This window comes from Lissotriton helveticus, chromosome 10, assembly GCF_964261635.1.
Source record: "Lissotriton helveticus chromosome 10, aLisHel1.1, whole genome shotgun sequence".
In the NCBI taxonomy this organism is placed as follows: Eukaryota; Metazoa; Chordata; class Amphibia; order Caudata; family Salamandridae; genus Lissotriton; species Lissotriton helveticus.
Window position 1 is genome coordinate 150,132,610 of NC_136071.1, and position 22,069 is coordinate 150,154,678.

At 41.0% G+C, this 22,069-nt stretch overlaps 1 protein-coding gene across 2 annotated transcripts in view; it reads right to left on the bottom strand.

The window, feature by feature from the left end:
- Nucleotides 1-22,069, bottom strand: part of MAD1L1 (mitotic arrest deficient 1 like 1) — a 2,576,418-nt gene that overhangs the window by 2,452,237 nt on the left and 102,112 nt on the right. For both annotated transcript variants that reach the window (XM_078664968.1, XM_078664969.1), the window contains exon 8: nucleotides 15,818-15,932. In XM_078664968.1, coding sequence (XP_078521094.1) covers nucleotides 15,818-15,932 — 115 coding nt within the window. The remainder of the gene's footprint in view (nucleotides 1-15,817; nucleotides 15,933-22,069) is intronic.

A 22,069-nucleotide genomic window follows, 5' to 3' on the forward strand; every position in this document is an offset into this window, starting at 1 on the left:
TCCCACGAAACTAAAAACAATAGGTCCTGAGCTAGACAGCGCATGCTACGCATGCGCAGCTTTACGCTCAACCTAAAAAGAAATAGACAACTAACTGCCAACAAAACAGATTAGGGAGAAACAACTTACATGTACCAAACAAAGCAAGTCCAGCAAGCTGACAATACCAGTCCACTCTTAATAAACCAATATTGTACTCCTGGGCAACACTGAGTGCAATAAACTAACACTCGCACAACACCCCACAGCTAGCCTGATTGAAGGGAATTTCTGTGGACCACAACAAGATGCCACAGCTTCAACTATCTTATATACACAACCATGCAATGAATATTTCACACCTTTAGGTGAAGCAATGACATATGCAAAAGTAACACTGCTGTAACAATCCCCAACTAAATCTACTGTGTGTTTAAAAAACATCAAATACTTACAAAGCCATTTAAGTCAACTGCCACTTCTGTTGGAGTACTTCAAGTAGCTCTGGCAGGGTGATAGGTAAATCATTAACAATTAATGGGAAGAAATGCAGTTAAAAAAAACATGAAATCCTTCATGTGTTAGACCATTTCCTGAGTCTTCTGCAGATGTGTTGGGCAAAGTCAGATAAAGAATTTCATATAGAAAGGTGTGTAGTGGCAAGTCTGATTAGACGTCGCCAGGACTAAAAGTGGCCTAGAGTGTTTCAAAACCTGCAAGCCACAAAATACCAGCAAGCCACAGAGTTACAGATCCCAGCAGCACATCCCAAGAAAGGTATGGAAGATGCTTAAAATGAAAAGGACAACAGCTGGAAGTATGTGATCAAGATCCCTGCACAGCAATGTCAGTTCAAAGTCACTGGGATCACAAAAGTAACTCCACCCCCCATTGCTGTGTTCCTGCAGAAATCACTGGAATGCCTCAAGAGGTAACCACCTCTGCAGAGGGAGCCAATCACCAATTAATACATACAAGGGCGTGTCATGATTACCGATATTGTCCTTTAAAATCCCCTGTCACTACTCCTCAGTGATAGAAGCAGCAAATTAATTATTAAGAGCAGTATTTTCTATCTAGCAAAGAAGTGAGGCTGAAGCTTATTCTAGACCCCAGTCCATGGATGTCAGGGTCTGGTTCCTCATGCTCCCAGAACCTGAACTAAGAACTTTTCTGTATTTCTTGAAGGTGCTGCTGTTGAACATTTCAAGAACGAGAGCAACAGAGGGAAACTAAGGCAAGGGAGGTGGTTATTTTTCAACTTGGCTTTTTCCTGGAGTTATTTAAATTCTTTTCTTGGGTTCTGATGACTTTTAAAGACCAGGTTATTTACACATTAGGATTTTTAAACCTAAAAGTTATGTTTTACCTCCTTTACAGCCAAGAATATGCTGTGTATAATAAACTTAACATAACATCCATTCTTGGTGGCATTAGTTATTAACTCTAGGGCTAGCGAAGGAACTCACATTTTCTGATGCTCTGCTCCTTTTCATACACGATCAATACAAAGATACAAAGGGCATGACATTCTGGTGAATACCAAAGGGGATGATGGACGGAGTGTTGAACATTGCAAACTCATCCACAGTCAACTGATCTGGGTTTAATCCATCATCATTCTTTAGCTCGCTCAGCCACCCCAGTTCAGACATGGCCATATGCAAATCAGTCTGACCCTGTGCCTCATGGGAACAGTCCAACCCGAACTGCCAAGCCATGTCTTGAGGTTCTGTGAATTCTGAACCCGTGGGTTCCATTTTGTGTTTGGCAGCCATTTTGTGGTTGCCCTCACATAGGCCGATGATTGTGGCTGAACTAGTCTTTAAGGACATGTACACCTTAGCTCGAGTTCGTGCTGACTCCTGTTTGACATGAGTGAACTGACCCTGTTGCCTGAAGCTGACCTTGTTAAACCAGTTCCTGCCCTTTAGCTGATCAAGATTAAGGATCAGAGCACAGGACATCATAAATTTTTACTGCACACAAACATGCCTTATCCTACTTCTATCTGTTTCTGTTCCTTCTTTTATGGTCTGTTTATGATATGGGTTGTGGTCCTTTTATTATGGGTTTGTCCGGCTTGTGTAAGAAGGAATGTTAGGTATTTTGCATGCTTGCAAAAGCAAGGACTGCCCCTTACTTTTATGCTGAGGTTTGTAACCCTGAAGTATATATAAGACCTCTGTTCTCTGTACTCCTCAGACTACCTCATTCAGTTGCTACGGCTTCTGTGTGACGTGGCCTCACTTATTAAATTTAATAAAGATGTCTTTTCATATTTTCAGTTTCTGTGCCAAGTTCTTTTTATTAGTAAGTATTCCCTGAGAATGAAGATTTCAGTTCTTCAAATGGCGCGGCCAACGTGGGCTTCATCAGAGAAGTGACTTTCTGTGGGAGTGATCTTGAAATCTACTGAGGAGGACAGGACGGGACTCTACTACTCTGTGCACAGGCATTCTGGAGATTCTCTGTTTCTGCAGCCCAGTATATTTCTGCTCTTCCTGATTTTGATCCTCCACATGTCACTCCTGACTGAGAACCTTTTTGGCGTGAGTATTCTAAAAAAGACCGTTAGGTCATGTAGAACTTGACAGTTAGAATTTGGATAACCTTTTGATTAGTAAAAATAAGAAGTACAAGTGGGTCGCTCCCACGACTTTGTTTGGTTTCTTGGTTTTGATTTGGTTATTGCAATTACCAAAGCCGAGGGTCTCGTATATTTGCGAGTATATCGTTTTTGATAATCCCTTGAAGTTTGAAGCTAGATTAGCGAGCTATAAGATGCCTGGTCTTAGCAAATTTAGGACTGTAACTTTGGAACTTTGAAATTAGTGTTGGCAAACTTTTGGATTTGTATAGGTTTGTATATGCGAATTGCAATTTGTGTAGAACAGGTAATGAGGAGAAATTTCTCTATTTGGTTTAGTTGAACGGTGCACGTACGAAAAGTACATTAAGCACTAAATTGATTATAATATTGTATATTTTGCAATATTTTTGGCATGCCTGTTTAAAAGCTCACATAAGAATGTGTGGCTTTATTTGGAAGGTGCGTAATCAAGAGAGAGAGGTAGGACCAGAAAGCTAGTCCTTGTCCCCGGGGTAATATGTGGTTTAATCAAAAAGAGACTAGCTCATATTTATTTTATTTTAGATTACAAAAACAAGAAAGGAGAAGACTCTGGTATGTTTCGTCACGGAGTTGGAACACCTGGTGAGTGTGTTCAGAAAGCCCTCACCCACCAACCTAGTTGGTGGCATGCTTCATCATCGGGCCCACCCAGTGGCACCTAGCGTGCCCCGGGTGTGCTTCGACGCCTGATTACAGCAGAGCTGGTATATTGCTGAGTGTGCAGTGAAGACAGTTAAAGTGATGTTAAAACGGCTAGGCGGGGGTCCCAGTACCCGAGGGTGAGATTAGACTTTAATACCTGGGCCTCCGTCAGCGGTTAAAATAAGGTAGGGGGATGTAAGAGGCGAGTTACGACCTCTCACATCCAATGGGTCAACATGTTTCAGCCAGTGCCTTATGACTAAGCTGGCTTTCTTCAGGACCTAAGTAAAAGGGGTGAGTGTAAATAAACTAGTGGGAGTGTGGATTAGACTATGTGTCTACACGCCCTAAAGTGTATCTATGTGTGAGAGGGGGATTCCCTTCTCAAGACCACGCTAGTTTTTGCTCAGTCTGACCTCAAGGTTGGGAGGTGGCAAGGGCTTGACCAGCATTTCTGGGCAGAGCCTGCTCTGGACCTGTAGTGCCTCCTTCGCATACCTGAAATTAATTAGCCGGCTCTCCTAGAAGGAATACTTAAATAGGTTTAAGTATACAAACATATTTCTTCCTTGGTGATTCTGTAATCCCCAGGGAATTAAAATATGACAATACATATAAGGATCCTTTGTTCTGCGCAATGTTATGAAGGAAGATATGCAGAGCGATTTTTTGGTGTTCTGCATGGAACCGGGAGACCAGACGACCACATACGTACGCGACGATCACGCCGAATCTAAGGCACTTACTTTGCTCTTTTCCCAACTTTACTGGATCTCAAATTGAAAGGACGATTTACCAAATCCAACAATTTAACTACCGTAAAACCTTCTGTGTGTACACCTGCCAGAACGGATGAGACGCTCAACATAAGAACACACTGCGCAAAGCCCTGAAGAAGTCCGGTTTCGGACGAAACGCGTTGGCTATTTTTATCTGCGAGTGTATGAACAAATAAAGAAAAGAATAAAACGAAGAGAACTGACTTGAGCTAATTTCTTGGGAGAACAGTTGGACTTTTTTCTCGATACAAAACGAATGTTGTTTGAGTACTGAAATTGTGCTTGTTATACAGTTATTTGGTGTGCGAGGTCAATTTGTGAATCCTTTGTTCTGCGCAATGTTATGAAGGAAGATATGCAGAGCGATTTTTTGGTGTTCTGCTAGCCAAAGCTAGTGAATTGAGTGTATTTTCGCTTCTTGGACATACATCAGTCTGTTGGGCTGTTTTTGCAGTCTTTTGAAACACAATTGAGAAGCGTTTCTTGTAAATATGACTTACAACTAGTATTTACAAATGGTTTGGTGTAAGTACAGTCTGTGGGCTGTCCTTTGTTTTTGCTCTGTGTATTGGTTTGTGGGTTAAATATGTGTTTAAATGTCTATGTGGTTTTCTCATTAGTGCAATTTCTGTAAGTGAATAGCGTTGGCGCTATTCACGAAATGCATGGCTAAAGCGCGCCGTATCGTGTGTCCTGAGTGTTTCACCCCTTTCTGTTTATGTCTGAAATAAGGGATGCAGCTTGCTTTTATATGTGGTATTATCAAAAATGATTGGGTTCATTAAAAATAATTATTAAATTATGAAAAATAATTATTAAAAATAAGTGCTACAAAATTCGTTTTTTACTATTCATGAAGCTTAATGCTCATACTGTGACCTCCTAGCATTATAATTTAATTTGAGTTGTGTTGCACTGCATAATGAGGACATTAGCATATGACATCTCACTTAGCGCAGGCGTAAAAAACTCCTTTTTCTAAGGATTTACATGAGATAGGTCTAATGTCTAATATCTGTAATGTGTAAAGAACATTCTGAGGATGATTAATATGTAACATACTTATAGGATATTTATTTTTAAGTGCCCCAAATATAAAGTCGATTTGGGGTATTTTTGCCATTTATAACAGCTTTAAAGTGCTTTTAGGCTTCAGTGAATGCATACATTTAGGTATAATACAAATTTGCAGGCTGTCCTCATTTGGGGTTTGCTTTTAAATGGCCCAGTGAGATTCATTTAAGGTTGATGAAATAAGTACCATTGCAACAAGCACTTGTTCTAAAACTGGTATGTGTGTTATTAGGTTCTGTGAATTATTCACAGTAAATGTTGTTTAATAATCTGGAAACAGAGATAATTTTTTTAGCGCCTAAATAGGAGACATTATTTTTCAAAATAGAGTGAATTGTTGCAGGTTAGGAGGAATAAGGAAGGCCTTTTGCCTTTGTCAGCCTCAGAATGAGCAGAGGGGGGGCTAGAAGAAGCTGCAGCTGGCTCAAGTCTCGCTGAGATGCTATCTTTGGTTTCCCTGTAAACAATGGAAGGAGGCTGTCATGTTGACATTTGTAACCTTTTAAATTAGGGACTTGTCTCTGTGAAATGCAGAATGACCTTGCTAAACAGGCCTCTAAAAGGAAGGGTTTCTGGTTTCTCCACAAAATTAAAGAACTTAATTCCAAAGGGAAAATATGAAAAAGGTTTCTTTGAAAGTCCCAACACATGCTAAATGCTCTGCAGAAATGATACATTTGTATCTCTGCCTCTAAAAAAATAATGTCTGCTAGTTGCTTTTATTTGACCGAAAACGAAGCATTGCATTAAGTCTTAGACAGAAAATAAGACTACGCTTTTTATTGAAATTTTGAAGGCTACATGCCTAAGTGAGAACGAATTGTGGCGCAAGGCTAACATGGAGTGTCAGTGAAAGAATTTTACTTTTGGAAAGTTAAAAGGGCTTCATGTTGCAAAGTGACTGACAAGATGGGAACAGTTAAGTAATGGAAATTTATTTTTGTGTCTTAATATGTATTATGTTTTGTCTTCTGATTAAAAGTTATAATTGATGTCTGTTTGTTATGAGAAATGTCTCTCTTTTGTGTGTTGTGTATTTCTTTTGTTTTTTGCTTCTGCCCACAGATCATTCATGGATTGTTCTGGGTGATTTTAAGCCTGACAAGACACGTGAGTTTGGTTGGTTGAAAAGAGATGTGTTTTTGCGTAATTTGTTTGAAAAGAAATGTTTGTGCATTTTACATATTTTTGCATTTTATCCTTTTATGATTTGTTCCTGCTGGTCCTGTGTGTCAGAAGTGACACACAGTAAGTTGCATTTGACAGCCAAATCTCCACTACCTGGTGATCTGCTGTCAAAAAGGAGGGTAAGGAAAGTAAGAGAAAGTGTGTAAAAGAAAGTGTAATTTTGATGAAAGTGTAATTTTGATTTTAAACCTGACAAATTAAGAAGGCCTCAATAGTGGGTTTTGGGCTGCAGGTTCACAGTGCATAAAGTACAGGACTTGAAGTGGGTGTGTTATCGCTCATTTACATATGTTATTGTCTTGTCTATGTTTTTTGTGCTTGATATACAGCAAGTATATCTGATGGCTTGACATGTGCGTTTTGTGCGTTTTTTTGGCATGTTTTTTGTTTTATATTGCTGCTTTTAATACTATTACAAGTTTACCTGTGTTGTGAAGGGATATACATGACGATGTGTATCCTGCAAACAGTTGGGTAGATTTGCTTTGACACTAAATTTCACAGAAAGCCAGACAACACTTCATCAGTGTATGTCAAATTTGGCTTTAATGGTATTTGAAGGAAAATAAAAAAAGATATACAGAATCAAAGTGTGTCATATGCTGTTAGTCACGTACTGCCCCTCCCCTTAAGGAACAGGCAGCCCTACATTTATGTATTCTGATTGGACGCAAGGATACAATTATAGATCTGTGACTCTTGTACATGGTGACCTAATTTTTATATTACATTAGTCAGTTTTGTTCTGCTTCCTGAATAGTGTATGGCTTTGTACCATAACGGAAACAAGGCTTAATTTTTTTTTTTTTCTTCCTCCCTGAAAAAGGAACTGGAACATTAGCTGAGATTACCGTATATGGTGTAGAGGCCAGTGGTAGAGCTAACATTCATGAACTATTTTGATTTTTGTGTATCACCCCCCCCCCCACACTTTTGGTGTTGTGTCACATGCTTGACTATCACCCAAGAAATTTCTTGTTCTTCCTATAGATTTTTCTTTCGTCACTTCTCCCCTGATTGATGTTGCATCGTGCCTAGTAATTGGGGATTTTAGCTGTGTCCTAGTCCCATTTTCCCTTTTCCATATTCCTTTCACCAGTTAGCCTTCTTTTATTGTTATTATTGTATTAGGTTCACACTTTCGGATTGCAGTAATGTACTAGGAACCCCATATTATGCAGGATTCCCTTTTGTATGACCAGACCTTTTTTTAAGAATTTTCTTTAGGCCTACTCTGATGTTTTCCAGTCTGACCGTCATGGTAGTGATGGACTGGTTAACTGACTCAATGCTATTATAAGACAAGTTTCCACATTTTGATCATTAACTTGTGTATTGCATAGTGCACTTGATGCACAGTTATTAAAAGGGAGGTATCTACATGTCCCTGATAATCTGTATCATGTGAATTCTCTTTTTAGATGTTCTAGATAAGGAATTTAGGAACACCTAGATTTAATCATTGATAGAAAAAAGTGTTTACCCCATTAGACGATGTCACTATGTGTGAGACATCCATTTAGATAAAATTCTCATATAGTTATCTACCCTTAGATGGTAGAGGATATGCTCTCACATGGAAACCCAATTGAAGAAATTAGAGGCACTGTTGTGAAAAATGATATTTTTGTTTGTAATAGTGGTCATTACTTTCTCCTGCTGTCTATATGTTCTTAATAACGTGTTTTCTAGTATTTTTAAGCATGACGTTGTCTTTTGTGGGTTAGATTGTTTTTGCTACCCAATTGACATCTGTACCCACCTCCCAACCTATGTCTCTTCCTACTACTACTTCTTTGCATTCTTTCCATACTGCACCTGAACATGAACTGGTTAGGAGGTCAGAGTTTACTATTAATTCCTTTGTACAGCTTCTGCATCAACACCAGTTAGTGGTAAACACCACTAATGGTTGGGTGTGTGGTCTTATGCCACATACTACAGATCGAGGTATTCCCTATTTGGTTCTGCCATTTAGTTACAATGGGTCTGTATGGGCATATCAGACGATGTTTATTTATGTCAGCGAAGTCTATCCCTTGCGTTCCATGAAAGATAACTCGAGTAAAAATGCCTTAGTGAAGGGAATAACGGATAATATGATATCGATTCAGACACAGACTGAGTGATTGCCTATGTAAGGGCAAAAGGAGGGTCTGAGGTTCTGTGAATTCTGAACCCGTGGGTTCCATTTTGTGTTTGGCAACCATTTTGTGGTTGCCCTCACATAGGCCGATGATTGTGGCTGAACTAGTCTTTTTAAGGACATGTACACCTTAGCTCGAGTTCGTGCTGACTCCTGTTTGACCTGAGTGAACTGATCCTTTTGCCTGAAGCTGACCTTGTTAAACCAGTTCCTGCCCTTTAGCTGATCAAGATTAAGGATCAGAGCACAGGACATCATACATTTTTACTGCACACAAACATGCCTTATCCTACTTCTATCTGTTTCTGTTCCTTCTTTTATGGTCTGTTTATGATATGGGTTGTGGTCCTTTTATTATGGGTTTGTCCGGCTTGTGTAAGAAGGAATGTTAGGTATTTTGCATGCTTGCAAAAGCAAAGACTGGCCCTTACTTTTATGCTGAGTTTTGTAACCCTGAAGCATATATAAGACCTGTTCTCTGTACTCCTCAAACTACCTCATTTAGTTGCTACGGCTTCTGTGTGACGTGGCCTCACTTATTAAATTTAATAAAGATGTCTTTTCATATTTTCAGCTTCTGTGCCAAGTTCTTTTTATTAGTAAGTATTCCCTGAGAATGAAGATTTCAGTTCTTCTGTCTTCACTGTACCGGAAACAAGCATCCTGGGACTGTTTCGGGTTCATAACCCTCATCAGCCAGGCTATCTTGAATCCAGTGGCAAAGTGAGCAAGGGACCCACGTCTGGCATACCCTGCCATCTTAGGGTGTACAAAGCAAAACCAAAGGGGATGATGGACGGAGTGTTGAACATTGCAAACACTCGTCCACAGTCAACTGATCTGGGTTTAATCCATCATCATTCTTTAGCTCACTGGATTCAAGGACCAGTGAAGTGGGGAAATTGGTGCACAGCCCTTTGTAGAGCCACTTCACCAGGTATCTACCGTTTCCCATTTCATGAACTGCCTGAATCAGTGTATGGGAATCAGGTACAGAGCCTGCTGGTGACCAATGCAGGCGAACATAACGTATTATACTGGCATGTGTGAGTAGGAGGGAACGAGGGATCCCATGTAATTGTGTAATGCCCTGATGGGTGAACAATGTCCAGTCGCTGAACACGTCACCCACTGTGGCAACTCCTTCAGTCTCCCATGGGAGCAGTCTGGTGGATGAGTTTGCCCACCAGGAAAGGCAAACCAAGCAGAGGGATACTAGGGGCATAGTTTGTCGGGGTACACGTGTACCAGAGTTCGGTCCCCAAGTATGTGATGGCGTTATCAAGCAATAGGGTACTTGGAATTTAGGTTGGCTAACACGTCACCGTCCGAATCCCCCAAAAGAGATCAAGCAGTAGGGAGTGCAATGGTTTAAAGACGCTCCCAAGGACTACAACCAAGAAGTTTACCAAATAGTATAATAGTTTGGCCAGCACCACCATTTGATCAATACCAGATGGTCTGCCACGGACAGGGGCAAGGTGGCCCAGAATTTCAGCTGAGCCTTTAAGGATGCGACAGCCTAGAGTAAGATTCCGTTAAACAAATCTGTAGGCGATCTGTAGACCTGGATATCCATGTATCCAAATGAATGATGTGCAAACAGTATGGTTTCTGCCCCCAAAGATACAATGTCATGCAGCATAGTGTTTTGGAATGAAAATTAATGTGACTTGGTAGGACTGATTTACAGAGCGGATAAGGTGCCAAAGGAACAAAGTATAGTAGTGGTCGGGGTAAGATACAGGTCACGAGTGTACACTAAAGTTGGTACTTTTAATGCCGTTAGGGGATTTCCATCTATTTGTTGTGTAGGGTCGTTTGGATGTATTTTTACTAGAGATTTGTTAACATCTAGTTTATGAATGATTTATGCTGGTTAATGTGAAAGTAAAATAAGTTCGATCCTGGACGGATCTCTCTGCAGTGTGAAAAATATATCAACGGGTGCACGGAAGGACTGACGTTTGAGGAGGGCGAAGAAAAGGTTTGCAGCAGTATTATCAGCTCATTCATTTTTAGCGTGTGGGTAACATACCTCCAACTCTAGATTATAAGCACATTACATTTTCAGGTCACTGATGAGTTTGGTGACCACACAGAGCGCAAGGCCACATGCAGAGTGATTTTACATGGTTCTAGAACAACTCCAAGCTGACGTGTTCAGTTAGAGGAACCATTATTCCATACATTAGGGGTTTATGTCTACTCTCCCATTGAGTAACTGGTCTCTGGTCAGACAGAAGTTGGTCGTCCAGTCTACTTTTCATTCTGGGATTTGTAGTACTATTCACATTAACCAAGCACGTCCCTTCACAATCAGCCATTAAAAACCATAATGAACAATCTGGGTTTTTTTTTTTGTTTTAGCATCATTTCCCCTTCACTCCAGCATTTTTTAGTTGAGGAAATTGCAAGGCCCACATCAATCTAAAATTACAAAAAATAAAAAATAAACTAACTTACAAAAAATAAATGTTTTAGGTATCAAAACGCACACATTGCCATAGTAGTCGCCGCCACATAAGGGAACTACTTTTGTGTGAGAACGTGCTTCTGGTGAAAGGGCTGAATGCCGTTACTCATAGTGAAGTCAGCCAATGTCTGAAGTGGGCTGAACCACTGACCTATGCAGTAGTGAACGGAAGAAGAATCACAACTTAAGTCTAATGTATGAAGAGGGCTGGTAGAAAGATCCTGCAAATAAAAACATAATCAAGAGGTCAGACCTAACTCAACAGAATAAAAAGATAACGGCGGCTCGGGCACACTCGCAGTTGGGGGTCAAACTATTTGGGCTGTGCCTGTGCTGTCAAATAGCGAGTTCCGTCCAGCGCCAGGCCCTACATATTTTACTCATACACGTTGCTAGTTGAAAATATAGCGTGCACGACAACAAATACCATCTTGTAAAATACATGTTATTTAGCAAAATACTTAAAATTCTGGGAATGTAGCATTTACGCTACGTCCAAAAATATATTGCTTCGGGAAATGAAAGAAAAAAACTTCCATCCACGCGGGGGCGCTCTAGCATTTGGCTACAATTCTCGTTTCCTTTTACCGCCAGACCCACTAATAAAGTAGCTGCTGATAGACAAGGGCACATTCAGATCTGCGCAGGCTGTACGGGTAAGCAAGGTATTCCTCACCCAATACATATTTCACATGCAGCACGGTTAGGAGTGCTTCGCTGCTCCGAGATTAGGATTGCCTTTAATTTTAGTAAATTATAAATATATTTCCGTTTAACATCTGATATCAGACTGTGGATGATGCACCGTGCAGGGAAAAGGATCACAGATATGAAAGAAAAAAACAAAACAATTTTGTTCTACTAAATATTGTGAAAAAAGCTATTGTTTCACCACTGAATGAGCAGTCCAGCGCCTCTCGGTCTCTGAGAATGTATGTGATGTTGCAGAATTGACTGGTGCATGTTGCTCGGAGAAAGGCTCAATAAGAGGCTGACAAATGAGGCAATGTGAAGGTGACAATTCAGAAACCACGCATGGCACTCAGCATTCATCCTTCCTGAGACGGTAAATGCAGCACACCATAACATGGATACAAGTAACATCGGATATATGCAGTTGGTAGAAATCCCATAAGAGTTATTTAGTGCAATATAAAAAAAAATAAAAAAATTACTATGATTATACATAGAGAGTAGGAACCAGGACCAAGGAAGTGGTAGCTAAGAACCTCCAACTTTGAACCACAGTTTTAATGTTATTCCGGTAGAAGAGCAGATATGCTAGAACATAATTTTCAAAAGAGTTCATTAAAACGAAAGGTTATGCAAGCAGTTCTGAAAAGACATCCACGGCATACTTTCCTAGTGTGAGAGACAAGCCTGATTTTCCCTAAATAATCGGTGAAGGGGACGTGTTGTTGAGGTGTGGTTGCTCGGGGGTAAGGCGTGGAGCACCTTAAGAAATGTTTGCAGAAAACGTGGCAAATTGAGCAATTTCTGTCCGATTTGCCAACAGAAATGCCTAAAAATCAGTAACTTGTACAGGCAGCTAAAAAAAGCCATGGTATGTATTCTGACGTTATCCAACTTTTAACAGATCTACATATCACCTTTCCGCACTTCTACCTTTCCCCGTATTTCTCTTTCTAAATACATTTTCAGTGATATATTAAGAATCTACTCCAAGGGAGCAAGTGGGAAAATAAGATTACACACACCACTTCATCTCCGTTGATGGCAGCGAAATTACTAAAGTAAGATACTGCATAATCTCAGACAGTGCAGCCACCAGTCAGGCTGCAGACACCTTACAGATTCCAGCAGTAAAAGTATGACCAAGTGTTAAGCGTTCCCCCGCCACCCCGCCACCCCCATACTGGAACATCTTAAAAAGCTTTAACAAACTAGATGATTAAACCTCTCCACATGAATCATTAAATAATACCACGCTTAGCAGCAACTGCCTCAAACCATCAAGGAAAGTGGTTCAACAACTTGTGTCCCCAACCTAGTAGACATTCTAATGGAGATAGCAGCTTTTAGAATATTATCAAAGTACAATACTTTAATCACCAACAATGAGAATAATATTTCCTGACAACAATGTACATATAATGCCACAAAATGTCAATGAAGTCCACCTTAACACCTTGAGCCAAGATGGTTATAAGGCATAGAATTCCAAGGAGCCCCAACAGCTGGAATAAGAGTCAAGGGAGGATCATCATCACCGACATAAGACCAGGTACAAGGCACAGGTGCCAGTGGTCATCCTTGCTGTTTTCCTCACCACGGAGACATTTGCAGAACATGTCTGCAGAGACCAGGCCATACAGAGAATGTACATTGGCAGAGATAGTTAAAAATTACCCATTTATTTAACACTGACCCAAGATCATTTATCAATCACAGTGATGGAGGAACCGAAGATTTTTGGGAAAGCAGTAAGGTTCAAAGTTGACCCTCAGAAGTCTCAAGTGCTTAACATATCGGCAAGCCCACATCTAGTATGAAATCTTTTAGAACATTTCCTATTTTAATGGGCTAACGACTGAGTAACCTAAATAGGGCACATTCACATACAATTTAGAGGCCAATGTAAAAGTCAACTATGGCCCACTACTACAGGAAGAATATTGACTTACAATTCTTATATATGGGAGGTTTATCCTGGTTGGCACATAGTAGCAGTGAAAACGAGGCTTACATCATGCCCATCACAATATTTCCGGACTTTATTTTTCTTTATAGCCAAATGGACAATGAGAAGTTGGGAAACATTAGCGCATCTATTTGAGATATCCAGTATCAAGCGCTTGGAGAATCTCCAAAAGTGATTTCCGTAACCTATATATTTCTCAGCTGTGAAAATAAAGTGGAGAATTCTCCAGTGGAAAGAAGACTACCGACAGAAATGCAAAGACAGTTCAGTGTCAGTGAGAAAAAACAGGAGGCTATTTACACCAAAGGGAGGATTTCAGCTAGACGCTCCACAAGCAACAGGCATGACAAAGTTGACAGTAGACTGGGATTACATCCCTACCAAGCTACATGGTTTGGGACACCACTACTGAGAGAAACTTTGGAGCCGATGTGGGGAGACGGGCGCATTGGCGCATATTCTGTGCAGTGATACAGACCTACGTTGGAGATGTGCTTGACCACAGAGGAAAGGGTTATAACCTCCATACAGAAATTCCTTGCATACATCATGTTAGATTTGACACCTAATGAGCACACACTTCCACTTCACTGACTAAGAAGTAGACAAATGTCTAGCGATGTGAAGAACAAAGGAGCCTTAATGTCGCGAGTACCGGACGTCAAATGGCCAGTGGTGCATAGGATCTCATGGCCTTGGAAAAGTTTGTGATGTTCTTGGAGAAGAAACCAGAGGCTTTTAAATCAAATCGGCCTCCATTTCTGGGTTATCGGACATAATTTAGGGAACTCAGTTATACCAACTGTCTAAACATTTTTAGACCAATTCCACTCGTGATCACAGATGCTTCAACGAAAAGATGGTACTGAGTCGGACTGAGCAGGGACGTAAAGACAACGTTACAAGACAGGTGGAACATCAAGGACTTCCGAGCTGTGCGGAAGACGGGTGGTAGGGTAATTTTCTAGCTGTTATTGTTCCTTTTTATTTATGAAGGATATATTACTCACATGGGCCAAAGGTTATAGGCGGGAAACATCCTTTACATCATGGTGATTACACCGCGAAGCATTTAGAACGCAGCCATTACAACGCAAGCGTTACATTGACTTGCGCTGGATGGCGCTATAACCTAAGGAATAGTAAGATTTACTATTCCAACACTTTCCCTACTGTACGTAGACTGGTGTTGGAATAGTAAATCTTACTACTCCCAAGTCCAGCGCAAGTCGTTGTACTGACTTGCGTTGTAAAAACTGCCATGTTACATACCGCTATCATTTTGATCGCGTTGTAACATCCCATATTCGTTATAGGCGAGGCTATACATAAAGGTAGGATTTACTAATAATACAAATATTTGATCCATAGATTACAATCCATGCTACTTTATGCTAGGTGCAACATAATATCTTGAATGGTACAATATACAGATTGCCTTAAATGGCCGAAAAATCTCTAAGGGGATAAAGATTGCATTACAGGTCAACCTTATGTCAGGGCCACCCTCATGACTGGCAGGCCTATGATATGTAGTGGAGAGTAAGCCAATGGCAAAAAAACAATGTCTAGAATGCCCACCATAATTTCTACCTGTTAAAACAGTCACATTAAATTACTCAGTTTCCGTCATATCTTCACATTCGATCACCTCAGTTTCAGTTTTCTCCTCCACCTTTTCCCCAGCTACTGTGCCCTAAACCTTCACCCACATCATTCTGTACTTCTCACATTGATAAACTACGCATTCTGCCACACTTCTCATACTCCTCCTCCTTTATATGCTTCACACCCCTCTATCATTTTTCTCCTTAACTTTCTATTTTCTCTTCTCTACTTTTCTTTATGTTGCATCATTTCATTTCTACACTCCTCCTTCCCGGTCCCATCATTTTGACCTTACTGCATGCCTTTGTGTCTACATTGAGGTCTTTTTCTGTTCCATTCTGCTTTCTTTTACTAACTCGGTTTCCCTTTTTTTGTCATTGCTCAATTTATTTTATCTGTTCTTTCCTTATCCTTTGCCAATACCCACAAAGTCACAAAACGTGTTATTTCAATAGCAATGCCTCCCTTCGTGGGCATCGGAGGGCTACTGATTTGGGATGAAATTAGACAGAACAAAGGAAAGGCAGAACAAGCGCATTAGATCGAATGAGCCTTGCTATGAGACACTTCAATTAATGAAAAGAAGAAACAAGAGTGAGCAGGCCCTCCTCATCCTCCACCTCCTCACCTCTTTGTCCAGTTCCAAATTCACCATCTCTTCTTTCATTTTGTCATATCGTTCCTTCACCCTTCTCAGGCTCTCCACCTCCTCATTCAGCAAAGCATTGTTTTCTTTTACCTCCCTAAAATGTCAAGGGATGACAGTAAAAAAAGAGAAGAAAAAAAAAAGGATATGAATAAAAAAAAATGCACTTCATTCAAGCAGATCATACGAGTTCTAAGCCTCCAGCAGAACGCTTAGGACGGCTCCCTTCCATCTCTCTTGGAAATTTAAGATATGCTTATAGAACAGCCTTAAAAGAAATCGATCCATTTCATTACTAAAACGCTTGTAAGTTTGTGTACATGCTATGCATATGAGGAGGACAGCGATCAATACTGAACATCTCAAAATCCCTCTGATCTGCAGCGCTTGGTACCAGAAGAAACTCACAGCAGCCCTGGGGTATGAAGCCTAGAGGCAACCAGGTGAACCCACATTGCTCCAGACTGTACTCTGCACTATCCTGCTTAGTCCATATGCGAGACTGGGTCGAGCGATGGAAGTAACAAACCCCAAAGAGTGTTGGGTGGCTAGGATCCCGGTCACTGTTTAAACTTTACGAACCATAGGCTCATCTTACCGCTAACCTAGCTAAACAACTGACCCACCCATCATATAAGCCCTATCCACTTAGCTGTGAGGTACAAAGAGAACAAGCAGAGGGACTTGAACCATTAAGGAAACAGTGCTCTAAGACAAATGGGACAGTATTCACCCAGGAAGTCTGGTTTAAGAGGCGGGACCCTGACCTGGCAATAGGTAGTGGAGATGTGAAACATTGATTTTGAAGACATCCCAAACGTTTTCTTTAATCCACATTCAAGGTACCCACCAATTAAAGATATATTTCGAGTTTACCCGGAGGTATTTTTAATTTATCTGGAGCTCTTGCAATTATCAAGTTAAACCGTATACCAAACCCTCAAAATGTTGAATCTGTCCTTGTGGTATCAGGATGGGAGAAGGGGACCAATGATGAAGCATGCCACAAATATGGGTTAAGTGCCCTTTTCCATATTTATTTTAAAACTCAAGGTACACTAGATGTTCAATATCAGTGTTTTACTATCTGGCGCGTATCTTGCTATGAATGATTTGGATAGGCGGGCCTTGCAACAACAAACCGCTCCTATTTCTGCTTACTCACTCTGTGGTGATTACAGGTCCCTGAACTGTCGCTCACAATCTTCCAAAGAGAATTAAAACATATTAAACAAATTTACCCCTGTATACAGAAAAGAGAGGAGAGGAGACCAAGTGGAACTAAGAATTAAAGAAGCTCTTCCCAGTCAGCCACGTGTTGGTCATAGAGGGGAGGACTTATCCAGACAGCCCATGCTTTCCCACAGAAAACTAATGTTTAAGAGTGACCCCCAGGTTTACTGGATATAAACTATTATTCACATTAGGATGCTGTCAACTTCATTCATGATTTACCGAAGTCAATTAGAAAAAAAAATCAATTAATTGGGAATTTTGTACATGCTACAGCCCCACAGACATCACTTCCAACATCCTTAAGATAAACAAGCTAAAGGATGTAGTCCATCAGGTGACGCCTCAATGATGTGAACGTAAATGTACTACTCTACACTAAACACATCTGTGCCCAATCTATTCCAGCACACCAAGAGCAACCACTGATGCGTTTGAGCATAGGTATGAAAATGCAAGGTTGCAATTGTAATCCGAAACAACCAAAATAAATGGATTTAACAATTCAGCCAATATCACCTCGCAAGGACAAGTGCATTTCAACCCCCCTTGCCTTTATTCCACCAAGAAACTCCAGAAGCACCACAGGTAACAAGATGGACGTCTAATCCTAAAAATGCAGCATAGATTAAAAAAAAAAAAAATGTAGCAGCATGGAAACGAGATACAGACGTTGGCGTCTTTCCACATCACTCAGGGTTACATTGTGTCAACTAGTATGCTAAAAGCTGTATGGACAGTTTGCCGAAAATACATTTAAAAATTCAGTCTTTTTACGTATTGATATGTATGTGTAAAACTGAAAATAAAGATGTAAAAAAAAAATGTCAGTCTTTCATACCAGAATATCCCATAGAAAGCAAAGGAGGAATTCAGGGGGACAATCAACCCAGCTCCTCAATCCACAGAAGTAGAACAAATGTTCTACTAAAGGCACTCAAACAAAATTGCCTACATTTCTTTCACTTGATGGGGTGCCAATAATGTCAAGATAGCCAGACACCCCGAATTTCTTGTATGCTAAGGTTGCTTTCTATCGCCAAATATGTCCTTCAAAATCATCAGTAATGTATCACAAACTTAATTTGGAAGGGAGAACAACCAATCTGAAGTGTATGGACACAAACCCCACACTAATGGGGCAGACTCAACTGCCCAGATTTAGATTTCATAACCAGTCACAAATATTTAATCATTACAATAAACTCAATGCGACAAAACAGTGTTCTGTTAGCCAACATAGATAATTGTTGATAATGTGACTGAAGTGTTCTTTTGAGGGGCAGATCCACTGGGGTATCATTTACCCGTAATCTTTGACTGAGAGATTATGGCCAGAGATCAGCCCTACCTTCATGTTTTTCGTCATAACAGAAAGGGGCTGTGAACTGATTCACGCCACCTCTCGACCTCCTTATTACTATTCTATGATGCCAACTTGTTCAAAGTAGTTGGTAAATTATCGAGCTCACTTAACCAATCACAGAGTCAAAAATGCAAAACCAAAAAGTGCAAATTATTGGCAAAGTTTGAACATTGTAAAGCTGTATTGTGATCTAGTAATATTAGATTATAAAGATGAACTGTGGTCCAAGCAACTATTTGCGCTGCATTCTTTGGCATCATAGATTGAAAGCTGAAAGGCCACATTGAGCTAATCAAAGTTTAAATTGACACCATCTCAGTGATCCAAGTCTAGTAACTTTTACAAATTAAGTCAAACTCTGGAGGGCATTCTTCGGGCACCCAACAGTACCACCACAGATCTAATTTTGCTAAAATTTGGTCTAACAGGAAGGTGCTCGAATGCAGCATGCCAGTTTGGTTTACTGGTCAAAGTTTTTGTTTGTTGAGATGGTTTTTGCCATGTACCATAGAAATTAAAAGTGGGTTATTGAACAACTTTAGAAACAATATTTGTTGTGTTCTGATGGAACAGCAGTCATTCGTAATTATGCAAAGTATTATCCAAAGCTGTGTGCATTCCATGGTGGAGAATGTCTACAGCATGCGGTCTTATTCAGTAAGTGTTAGACTGAACACTCATGTCAAGATAATCTGCAAATTTTGCTTTGGAAATTGATCACTACACAGTTTGTTGCAGGGCAAATCGACTATAATGGCCGCACTACTGTAGCATATATTTACACAGGCACAAGAGAAAAATAAAAAACAGCAAGTCTAGTATGTAACCGTAAGAAAAACCTGCACAAACATACATTACTGATGCATAATTGGTAAAATAGGTTTGGTACATATTAGTTCAAAAGTCTGAGATAGACAGTATCACCGGACATTAAAATGTTATCTCGCTTATATTTTTACTCGCTCCGTTGTTTCTTTTTACATTCCCTTTTTTACTGCTTCCAGATTTTATTATGTGTTTTTATGATAATGAGTATAAAAATGTAATACTACTGTACTTTTATGGCAGAACTTGCCGAAATAAAGTTTTCTTGAATGAATGAAAATGTTTAAGTCGAAGTTGATCACAAGCAAATAACTGAATGATACCCCATAATACACATCTTCGATAAGAAGGCTGAAAAAGTATTTCAGACAAAGGGGATAAGAGGAGTCATTTTCTGTTTTTCTTTCTGGGATATTTTTGGTTTTTTAAAACTTACTGAGTCGCTAAAGGATTCTAATAAATGTAATGATTATTTTGCAGAGGGGCGAGGACACCGGAGATGGGGATGTTGTGGCGACCAATATTTCACAATTTGGTGCGTGGACAGATGCGATTTAAAATGAGTGTAGGGATGTGATAGGTTTGAGAGCACAGACAAGGATTGTCTGATTTTATGGTGTTAAAATAGTCACAGAGTGACTTTGGCAGGAGTGTGAATGATGCATACTTCATTTAATGATTTTCCTTTTTTAAATTATTTGGCCTATGCTTCATATGTTAACAGTGATTCAACAAAGGTTTTCAATTTAGTGACTAAGTAGCTTTTTTTTATAACCAAGTTTATTAAAGGTTTTGAGCAGACACATAGCATCACAGTTTACAAGAGTACAGTGAACATGCACAAACAGTACAGCAAGCCCAGCCATCAATAATGCAGAACAATGCAGGGTCAAAATCGACAATCCGTAATATCTACACCATTTACACCATATTTGGCCATGCTTTAAAGGACAACCTCAAGCTACGAAAATCGGCTTCTCCTGGTGCGCACACCAATCTATCCCCCCCCCCCCCCGCGCCAACACCTGACAGTCGGTGTTTTTTGCTGTTTCCAGGTGCGAGCCACTAAGTAGGTTTTTAGGTCTCGGCTAGCATAGGCTGCGCATGCGCAGTATCGCTTGTGAGATCTTATATTTTAGGGTATTTTTCAATAGCGAGGTTAAGCCCCGCCCCTCTTTTCCATTAGCTGGAGTCACCGTTCGTGCTAAACGCTGGCCAGCCATTGGAAAAGAGGTTCCAGTAAGGTATTTTTCTCTTTTAGCCCCGTCCTTTTCAGACTGGCTTCCTTGACTTACTGCTGTGGTAAAAGGTTTCTTATCTTCTTTATGGGGCCATCTGTTTTGCCCCATAAAGAAGCTAAAAACCTTTTACCACAGCAGTAAGTCAGGCCAAGACCGTCCAAGTGGGACGGCTATAAAAGAGGAAAGTCGACATCATGCTGAGCGCTTGTTTTTTAACCAGCCACACTTCTGTACAAACTACTATTCCCGGCATTAGCTGGGAACCTTCCGGTTTCACCTTCAATCATTCCTCCACCTTCTGATATTTCCTTAAAGGATGTTTTAAATCGGACGCTTTTAGCGAGGCATTAGGTGAACCAGTCCCAAACCTTAAAAACAGACAAGGGACAAGCAAGTCAGGCAGGGTTATATCTAGACATAATTGTTTTACACATTAATTCCTTTTTGGCGCTTTCCATCAATCCAACCAGCTTGCATAATATATTAAAAGTGGAGCAAGCCAATTCCAGGAAAGATAACCCTTCACGTATAGCTGTCGCTTCATAAATTCGTTTTGGTCCTTCTACTATGTTTTCGTAGGAGGGAGATCCGTTAGTGCTTGCGTGCTTCGTGCTGAGTAAGGGCCACAGTCATTGGCTGTAAAGAGTTTAGTGTTGAGCCTGTCGTGATGGAATCAAAAGGCAAATGGGGGACGACAGTTAGCGCCAGAGGCCTGGTTTGAAAACAAAAATAAAAGAGGGAAGAAGACTCGCCCGAGAGGGCGGGAGAGGAGTGTAGGAGTCGCACTGCAGTGACTCGGGTTGGCCTGGCGAATAGCTGTAACTTTTAGTGGCCACCAGTGGAGCAGACGGCACCGGTGGAGACCGGCTGACTTGTGCGGGGGAAGGAGAGGCACCAAACGTGTACGTTTCTCGATTTTTCCTTTGCCCATGTCGGCTGTAGGGGAGTGTGCAGGTGCGGCGGTTATGTCCAACCAGAACTCTGTTCTTCCGAGGGTAGTTTGGGGCAGTATGGGGTGTGACCCTCCTTGCTGCCCCAGTGACACACACTGTCCCTTCGGCTTAGGGAACGCCGTTCCCATGGAAGAGCACAGGCCAGGGACAAAATCACACTGGTAGTAGGCCCTGTACACGCTGGAGGCTTGCAGAACCACGGCTCAAAGGCTGAAAGCATGCGTCCACGGTTAACCCATTAAGGGCGTTGGGAATCGTAGGAGGAGGAAGAACTTAGGCAAAGATGCAGTAATAATTTTGGTGAACTGGGGTTTGCAATGCCGGGTGAAGCAGTTACTCTTGCAGCACCCAAAATCAAACAATGCTCAGCTTCACGCAATCCCCAGGAGACGAGGGACTTTGGGCCCGGGAACGCCCAGCACCACCCCCGGCGTCTGCGGCGGCAGCAGGGGCAGCGGCGGCCCCCAGAGAGGACTCGTCGGACAGCGAGGCCGAGCACGAGGGACCCCATAAGCTCATCCGGAAAGTGTCCAGATCAGAAGCAAGGTAAGGGCATGGGGTTTTGAGGTACAGGGCACCCCCTCACACACACTTAGGCCACCAAAACAAAAGAGCA